At 38.4% G+C, this 9572-nt stretch overlaps 1 protein-coding gene across 2 annotated transcripts; it reads right to left on the bottom strand.

The window, feature by feature from the left end:
- Positions 1–566: 566 nt before the first annotated feature.
- LOC111669818 (LIM/homeobox protein Lhx8-like) lies at positions 567–7247 on the bottom strand. Of its 2 annotated transcripts, XM_023426271.2 has the most exons (9): positions 6937–7247; positions 5575–5673; positions 5044–5202; positions 4391–4512; positions 3811–4031; positions 3507–3610; positions 2820–2915; positions 2016–2196; positions 567–1645 (listed from the first exon to the last, which is right to left on the bottom strand). In XM_023426271.2, exons 2-9 carry the CDS (start codon positions 5647–5649, stop codon positions 1569–1571), a joined length of 1035 nt encoding a protein of 344 aa, XP_023282039.1. In that variant the 5' UTR covers positions 5650–5673; positions 6937–7247; the 3' UTR covers positions 567–1568. The 2 variants fall into 2 exon arrangements, with proteins under 2 accessions (XP_023282039.1, XP_023282038.1); XM_023426270.2 differs by lacking the exon at positions 5575–5673 and having other exon boundaries at positions 6937–7244.
- Positions 7248–9572: the final 2325 nt, after the last annotated feature.

The raw sequence follows: 9572 nt of genomic DNA, 5'->3' as shown, positions 1-9572 counted from the left end.
TTATCACTTTACAAGCTCAGTCATTTTGACCCTAATTTGACCCTATATACATGTAAGGGGTGGAGTCATGCGCATGACTTACCGTTTCCTGAAGGTGTGGTTCTGGCCCGAGGTGGATTCTGCCATCCCTATGAAAACACAAAAGGAAAATAAGCACATGTCAAGCAGCTCCTCTTTTGACTGAGATGTTTGAGGCAGTCTAAGGACAGAACATAAAAGATGTGTCAATCATGCACTTAAACCTCATTTAGCATATACTGTAATAAAATTAGTGGTGAGGCAACATGAAGACACTGGAAGAGTCAGAGCTTCTGTCAATGTCTGTGTACACATGAAAAGCACAAAACTGTAAAACTTGATGCTCAGAATTCCTGCAAGTGTGTGACACTGAGGTTACAAGTAGAATTTAAATTCAGGTGTGAAAATAGGATCTGAATTCTACTTGTAACCTCCATGCACTTGCAGAGTTATGAAGGCAAGGACACACTGCAGGACACATAGGTGGTGCTTGGCAGGTTATAGCAGCATGAGGAAGGGATGATGATGACGACATCACAAAGGCAGACTCAGAAAATAAGGTTTATTGCCAGGTAGGTTTTCACTTACAAGATATTTGGCTTGGTGTAAAACATACTTTTTTGTAAAAAATTTGATGATTCTTGTGTGTCCCTCATTTTGATTTACCACCCCGTCAAACTAACATGTTTTGTTGCTTTTAACTGACATCACAAAGAGGAAGTCACATTATTTGAGGCTTTGGAGCAGCCAGCAATAAAAGCAGGCAAGTTCTGACCAGCACATAGAAAATGTCAGGTGGACTCTAGTCAATGTGTAGAAACATTTCAAAGATGATCAAGATACATGGAGGAAGCTGAGCTAAATATCAAGTGTCATAGTAAAGAGTCTGAATATTTATGTCGATGTGATATTTCAGCTTTTCATTTTTAATACTTCTGCAAAAGATTGTTTTTACTTTGTCATTACAGTGTAGTGAGTGTAGATTCTAAAGGTGAAGAGGATTTTTTACAGAAAGGAACAGGAGATTTTTATCCAAGAATGTACCATCTCCAGTGGCTTTAATACACAGTATAACCCAATCCTGAATCTTCTAGTAGTCTTCACACACAGAAACCGTCTAATTCTGACAGAACTGACATTTACTCAGTTACATCAAAAAACACAAACAAAAACAAAACAAAACAAAAAACTTTTATATAATTTTCCAACAAAGTGTCTCATCTTATACTTTCCAAATAAATTAAAGAAATTCATGACATACATATTAATTTCATCAATATTATACTTGACATTTTCAACTGTGAATCCCTGTACGAGTGAATTAAATTAATTCAGTGACTTCAGTCACACATTTTTTTTTTAAAGTGTCCGCTCACATATTAGGCAGTGAAAATTAAATCATTTGATTACTCCTCATTTGCTTGACAGTTAATGAATTGAACTCATCAAATCTTGTGGGAGCTTTTCTTTTTGTTTTTTTTTAATTATATAGTAACGATTTGCTCTTCATCATCCTCCTCAGTTGTCAGAGTTGGGCTGTGGCTCAGGCCTCAGGCATGGCTGACTGGCAGCTGTGTCAGTGAATGCGATATGAGTGGCTGAAGCAAAAGTGGGTCTGGAGTTTGGACTGGGAAAGAAAAAAGAAAAAGAAAGCTAATAAACCACAAAGATCATTAAAATCAAATCAATTCAAATTATTATGTAGTATTATACTGTACATGTAGCTACTGTAACAACTGCAACATGCTCTACCACAAATTGCCAGGTGTGGATTTCAATAAACACTGATTTATTTATTGTAGTGAAAATGTGATTCCCTCAGGTTTGGGCCTAGCATTGATTTTATGTGGCAGCCATACAAACGCTTTGTATGTAATCATTTTGATTGTCAGCACTGAGTTTTCTCTGTATGGGTATTTGGAGGTGCATTTTTTATTTTATTTTTTTTAATGACAAAACTCATGGTCTGCATAGTGAGATGTGAATGTGTTTCTTACCATCCATATAAGTCAGTGTAGTGAGAAGCGGTGTGTCTGGAGTCATAAAGGTTGTGTAATGCAGATCCTCCATTAAAGGTGGTGTCAGCTGACCAGGAGCAAGTGATGTCATCATGGTGGAGGAAACACAATTTGGGCTGATGTGTTTCTTTTGACGAGCACGGCAGTTCTGAAACCAAACCTGCAGTAGGTAGAACGGATTGATTGCCAGACATTAATGTGATATTCTCTACTTTCAGGTGCTGATGTGTCACTTGATGCTTAAACAACATGTCACTTCTCCTTTTCAGACACAGAAATATGAAACTAAGCAAATATTTGCGCATGAAACATTAAAATTCCTCGTTTCTCATTGTCAGGGAAATCAGAATTCTCTAAGTTCATTATGATGAATGTGACCACATTACAATTACTCAAATTTACAAACATTTGACCATTTCTGAGAAATTTTGGCCGTAGAAATTGCTGCAAACGTTCAAGTTCTTGCAAATAATGCAGCTGTTAGTTCATTTATATTCATTATACAATCAGGAGAGTAAAGATGCCAGTCATGTAAGTGTCTTGTTAGGCAGATCTCAAATGACTAAGAACATTTCTATTTTCAGTGCACTCACAGGCAAAATATAAGTGGCTAATCCTATACACAGGACTACAGGACAGAACGTTACTTGGAATAATACAGCTGCAACATAGAAAGCTATAATTTTTTCCTCTGTTGAGAGAATTTATCCTGACTGCCCAAGTCAGTCATGATTTTTGATAAAACTATAGCCTCTCTCCTACAGGTAGTAACAGTTGCTTCACCTGAATGACCCTGCGGCTCAGACCAGTCCTCTCTGCCAGTCTCTGGAGAGTCTGAGCATCTGGGTTGTTATCTTTAGCAAACTGAGTTTGCATTACCTGCAGGTGTAGAAATGACAGAGGGGAACATGTTTATTTGATTGACATTTTAGTCAAAGCTTGATTGTGTGACAGTTTAGAAGAGATCACTGCACCTGCAGTGCTCACTCTGGTTTCAAAGTACACCACCAGTGCTGCCACCACCAGTAGAGGGCGGAAAAACAAAACAAGCTGACCAAATATCACCAGCTTATACATTTGTTATGGCTAACACATTCAGCACTCATAGAGCAACATTAACATTCATTAGGAGTCATGTGTCTGCACACCTGACAAATCTAAATCAAACATTCACTCTCATTTTAACTCAGTTTTGGACTCTACTAACTCTTTCAAATTTACCTGGGTCTTTAGCTTGATGAAATATATTGAAATGAGATGTACTCATGTAATTTAACTATTACTTTATATGGAAACACACATATAAGCTCAACAGTAGTGCTGAGCATTTCCTCAGGGAAAAGAGATAATCAGTAATTTGTCCTATCACTATCTCTCATGCAGGTGGGAAAGGGAAAATGGCCGTGTAATCACAGCAGCAGTGACCCCCACACACAGGGAAACACCAACACACACAGTAGTTGGTAATACCTGTAACTGGTCAACAGTGAAGCTGGTCCTGGCCCTCTTAGCGGGTCTAGGCATGGAGCCAGAGTCATCTTTGTCCGTCGCCTCGTCCTCTACTTTGGGTTGCTCTTTAATACAAGACACAGGACACATTACAAGGACTGTCTGACATTTTAAAATATGGGCCCTGTTCCAGATCAGAGATTTGTCTGTCTCACTACAAAAAGAAAACGAATTCTTACTATAGTGTAATGTTTCACGACTAATTTACTGACTTTGTTTCCATTCAACCTGACCCTTTGTTATCCATCCCCATCCATATACTCACCATTTTCCTTAGTGCGTTTGATATTCTCCATCATAATATCATAGTGCGGCCGGCAGAAGACCCTGTTCTCCAGCAGTCCACACTCCTCCCCGGTGGACAGCTGGCGCTTACAGGAGGTGCAGGAGAAACAGGCCAGGTGGAAGGTGCTGCCTCGAGCCCTTCGCACCCAGTCACTAGAGTGGATGTTGCGGCCACAGCGAGCACAGCGGGTCCCGTACCTCCTGAAGAAACATGAGAAACAGGAGGAGAGGTGAGGCGCGGGGAGGAGCAGTGGTGTTCATACGTTAAATGATGCTTTAATCCTGCATTCAATTAACAGATTCCCCTACCAGCAGATATGTGTTGTAGAAATTCAAGTTAGCTATGCCAACTTTTGCGTTGCACATCAGATCACATGAAATGCATATTTTCAGATGGACCATGTGGCACCATATCACCATTATTCTCCTTAATTGGGTCTTATGTAAAGTTTAGTTCAGGAAACAACAAACAAAATTCCTCCAGACCACTGTTATAAAACAAGAAAACTGATATGAAAAGGTAGATTTTATTTATTTATTATTTTTACATAAAGATTTACCTGAAGTAGTCGAGTTTGCAGAACACCTGTTTATCTTTGATGTAGCAGGTCACATGTCGCCCCAGTGATGTCTTGCACACACTGCATGAGAGGCAGCGCACATGCCAGCACAAGTTGTTCACCTGAGGTGGTAAAGAGATTTAATTTGAACAAAAACCTTAGTAGCCTTAGTATATTTAATACTATCCTTAGAACTGAATGAATATTACTGCAATGCATTTATTTATTCAACATAATGTTCTCATGAGTGATTTATACCACGATTAATCTAAAGGGTATTTGGTTTGCAACCAGATATAAAAACATTTTCCATCTGAGGGAAAAAAAAAAAAAAAAATCTGTGCAGTCTTATCATTGTTCAAAAATTACCAAAAATTACTCCAGTGCAGATTTAAAATTTCATTTTCCAACCTAACGTCCCACACCTACATTTATCTTAAATTACATTACTTTTATTTTCATTTAAGTACAAATAAAAAAATCTTAACTTCAGGTGGAATAATTCACCTATATTTCCCCCCCAGTTAGGAACCAGTTGAAACGTGTCTATATCTAAATAAAAAACTTTAGGGACTTTGTTTTCTAATAATTAGCTACGACTGAAGAGGACCGGTTTTTCGCAGTGTTTGCAGCGACATCAGTATCAGTCTGACCTTGAGCAGGTATCGGTCCAGTATCTCCAGGCCGCAGGAGGTGCACAGGGTTTGCGCGTGCAGGGAGGGCACAGTGTGGACGGAGGAGGACGACGACGAGGAGAGGGAGGACGGAGAATAGGAGTCCTCCTCGAAAATATCATCAGGCCCGGAGGAAACCTGTCAGAGGGAGGGAAAAAAAACAAAAAAAACACCATGTAACAACAGCTTACAAAACTTTTGCACTTTTATTTTTATGTCTTAAAACGCTTATATCACAAAATGTAAAACGTAGTTTTGGGGTCAGGTGAATGAAGAGCAAAACGATTTTTTTTATTTTTCAAATAAATAAAATTGTTTTCAAACTAGTTCACAATGTTGATATTAGACTGGGAAGACTTTGCTATAAACGCTTTCTTTTGATTTATTTGGCGGCACTTTGAAGCGAGCAAACACTCCCGCAGGCTACAATTCAAAGACTAAACTCTCCACACTACCTCACGACCGTGTACAGAAAAAAAAAAGTAGTTAATTTGATATGAAAACACCTACTGTGTCGATATAAATATTTCCTCCTTGTAGCTCAGTGACAACAGCCTCCGGAAGTCGCCTCTCTCCCTCCGACATGCTCAGGAGTCAGGTACGACACAACTATGACCAAGTAGGAGTAATGTCCCTTTCATCTCCATGACAACCGCAGAGATCAGCCCATTCCTAAATACAGGTCACCTCGGGGAAACCTAATATCGGCTAACTGTATTTTGTATTATTTTTACACGATTAAAAAATAAAATAATAATGATAATAATAATAATAACATTTTCTCCCGGTGTTCAATTAGCAAATCCTACTTGGGGGACGTCAGGAGACTGGAGAGTCCGGGGCACGTGCTCACAGGTGAACGTGATTGTGACTAATTGTGTTCACAGCCGCACAGGTGCACATGATTACTAAAAATTACATGATCACCACTATTTATTTCAGTGACGCCTCCAGGTATGTCTTGCTACATTAAGAATAACTGTGGTCCTGAATTTGACCATTTATTGCTGCTGTTCCAACACAGGAGAAATATGCAGAGGCCTTAATATAAATGATAGGGATATTTTTGTGTAGTAATGAACTAAAATCGAAAAAAAAAAAACAATAAACAATACAAGCACGTATTTAAATCAAATCAAATCTCAAATAGCTTCATCCATGACACTTTTCTCGTGATATATTTCCCGAGAGAGAATAGCCTACATGAAAAGGTGATTTTTATTACAGACAATGACATCTGTGGATGATGAATATTTATGCAGGTACAGCCTTCCAGGCTGTTTGTAGCTATTCATCTCTCAATAAAATAGAGAGAATAAAATAAATCCTGTAAGCATTGTCCCTGTGTTCCTGATATTACTTGTATAAGCTTTTGTAATATGGCCTCCAAATAAATGAAATTGAAAAAAGTAGACTGCTTTCTAAGTAGGCTACAATAGTAATTGTGGGTTATAGAGGCTAATATATGCGGCAATATTAACAGCAGAACTTAACACTTAAGACTTTCACCTCTTTTTAGCAGCTTGAAATAATGTAGTAATGTAATTGTAGTAAAACTGATTATATTATATATCTATAAGAGGTCTGATTTCCTAAATGTAAGATAGATAAAACAGTAGACTGATAGTAATAGTGTAATGATTATATGAAAGTAAACCTGTATTTTGCGCAGGTCCATCTAAACGAATCATCGGTCTGTTAAGATTATTGTGCAATAAAATGAGAATGAAATAAAGGGTTTTTCCAAAACTGTAAAATTAATCTAGAGTATGTCTCCTTCTTAAATAAATTTATCAATGAAACCAATGGATTTTAATGAACTATTGTTGAAGTTGTAACTCTTTTTTAAAGTCGTGTTATTCGTGTACTCACCAAGCTGCTGGAAACAGAGTTAAACATGTTCACGGAGCATCTGCAGCCTCCTCCCGCTCATTCCTCCTCAGCCAGATGTTTGTATTCCACAGCAGCAGAGCGGGAACTCTCTCGAATTCACCCCGTTATTAGTCAACTGTACTCCGGCCTGTCCACCGCTCCAGCCTCGCCTCTTGCTCCTCTGAAGACTTGTTCACGCGCCACTTCTAAAGAGCCGCGACCTTTCCATTTAAGCAGCCCCGCGTGCACCTCCCACTCTCACGGCCTGGACCCGCCCGCTGCAGCATCACTCAGCACTTTGGACTTGTATTGTGAGGATCAGAGCTTCCGTTTTTCTTTCTGGGACAAATATAGCATATAGATATTAATAACTGGAGCTAATTATTCAAACTAGCACAGCATTTAGATTATTGAAAAAAAAACTGTGTTTATATTTGTTTAAATATTATTATATCCTCCACCTACTATGACTGCAGCACAAATCTTAAAAACTAAACTTTGCAAAGTGCTTTTCCTGTGAGAGGCTGTTAGATTCACTTTTACTACATCATCAGTATTTCTTATGTATTTCCCTGTGTTGCCATGGGGGACATTATGAACACAGCGCAGGTCTTTGGGGAATGATTTCTATTTGTTTAGACATCCAAACCGTCTGACCAGCAGCACCTTCGGGGGCAACCCACCAGCAGCGAAAACCTGTTGATGTAATTCCTCATACCTGGAGTAAATTAGGACAAAACAGTTTCATGGATTAAATTACCTGAGACGGAGTGAAAATCAGTTTTTTTGACATGCACAAAAGATCTATTTTTCCACACACTGTCAACACTTATGTTGGTAAAGTTAATGTCTGATGAAGGAAATGCTGACAGTGTGCAGGAGTAGATATTTCAACTGTTCCTTCGTTGAATTCCTGTAATGTATTGAACATTTTACATAATGCCCATGATTTAAGACTTTCTGCTTTGAGGGACCGTTTTCCTCTGGATGCAGAGGGGGTCTGGCAGATCTCCCCTCTTCAGAAAAGAGAGAGTGCTGTGTCAAACTTTAAGTGAACATGATGGCCAACCAAAGGCGTGAATGAAAACCACTTTGTGAATGGCAAGCAAAGAGACTGGGTCAAGAATCCCTCTGGGTCTTATATGTCTGCAATCTAATACCTGAGCTCCCCAGCCGTCCAAACTGGGTCTTTATGTGAAACTGAATATCTTGTGTGGCACAGAGTGTATTTATCCTCTGAGAGAAAAGTGTTTAACAGGCTTTAAAACTCGTCTTAAAACTGAAAGAATGAACAGCATAAAAATGATCTAATTTATAAATTGAGCTGCAAAACAAATCCTGACCTTAAAAGACTTGATTTGTAATTAATATTATTTATTTAATTGCTATTTTTAAATTAAACATCTAGCTACTATAGTTAACAGTAAGTGGGTTGTCAAATCTCACATTATCTCCACTGGGTAAAACATTACAATTTTTAAGATGCAAGAGGAAGATAAGCTCACAAAATATGCATTTTTTATTTTGCAGGGCTTTTAATCAGCAAATTTCTCTGTGTACTGTAACTCTGAAGGAGTTAAGGATGCAGTACATGCTTTGTTTTTTTTGCTTGACATAAATGTCTAGAATGTGGTTTAGGACGTATGCAGTCACATTTGCAGTATCATTGTCACAGCAGGAAAGAATCCTGTGTTCATATCAGCCCTGATTAAATGAATGTGAAGTCTGACTTTTCTGCTCTTGTGTCTTTTGTGCAGCACTTTCATCATTTTCAATGCTAATTACCCAGTTTTTCTTCTATTCATTCTGCGTAAACCTGGTGTACCCCACCTGTGTCGTCATGGTGACAATAATAAATACACAGTTAAGATTGTGGAAGGGTCACAGTTTGGTTTAGGCACAAAAAAGTACTTGGTTAAGTTTAAGTGAGTACTTCCTTCAGGGTAGAAGACCTTCGTCGTCATGGTTACGATAACAAACACACACTTAAGTTGTGGAACGATCGGGGATAGAAGAAATAACGTTGATTAGCAGTTTCTCATGGGAACCAAACATCAGCTTCCTAATGTGAAAGTCCTGTGTTTTGTGTTTTGTGGACCCACCCATCCATCCACCCCACCCTCCTCCTCCCAACGTCACCTGATTTCCTCCTTTGCTCCTGATGTAACGACTGCGGTTGCTATAGCAACGTTGTCAAGAGAAAAATGTTTGCTTGTCAACATTTTGTTGACTGCAAAATTGTTTAGGCAAGTCTTGTAGAGGTTTGTTTTAAAACCTTAATTATCAACTATGAATTAATTAGCAATTATTTTCAATTGTTAACGATTAATTGTTGCATATATTAAAAATAGTCTTGTAGAAAAAGAATATCCAGCACACAGCTCTAGCTCAGCATCCCAATTTATTAATCATCCTAATGTTTCGGTCTCTCTCGACCTTCGTTATTTCCTCTGACTGAAACATTAAGACGATTAATAAATTGTGATGCTGAGGACGAGCAGTGAGCAGGATACAGGTATAGCACACCTGTACCTGAGACATGTGGACAATTGAAGTTTGCATATATTTAAAAAAAAAAGAAAAAAAAGAAAAAAAAAAGCCCATCGCAATTTCCCAAAGCCCAATATAACATAAAT

The sequence above is a fragment of the Seriola lalandi genome, unplaced genomic scaffold, assembly GCF_002814215.2.
Source record: "Seriola lalandi dorsalis isolate HSWRI2012SDOR001 ecotype SW California unplaced genomic scaffold, Sedor1 jcf7180002054824, whole genome shotgun sequence".
NCBI classification, from domain to species: domain Eukaryota; kingdom Metazoa; phylum Chordata; class Actinopteri; order Carangiformes; family Carangidae; genus Seriola; species Seriola lalandi.
This window is presented reverse-complemented; position numbering and strand designations above follow the sequence as displayed.

Bases quoted from the DNA above. Each gene is read 5' to 3' on its own strand.
- LOC111669818 (XM_023426271.2), bottom strand. From the start codon at position 5,649: ATGTCGGAGGGAGAGAGGCGACTTCCGGAGGCTGTTGTCACTGAGCTA. The intron at 3,611-3,810 runs GTGAGTATATGG...CTTGTATTAAAG, and splicing joins CAAACGCACTAAGGAAAATG to AGCAACCCAAAGTAGAGGAC. The intron at 2,916-3,506 runs GTATTACCAACT...CTACACCTGCAG, and splicing joins TCACTGTTGACCAGTTACAG to GTAATGCAAACTCAGTTTGC.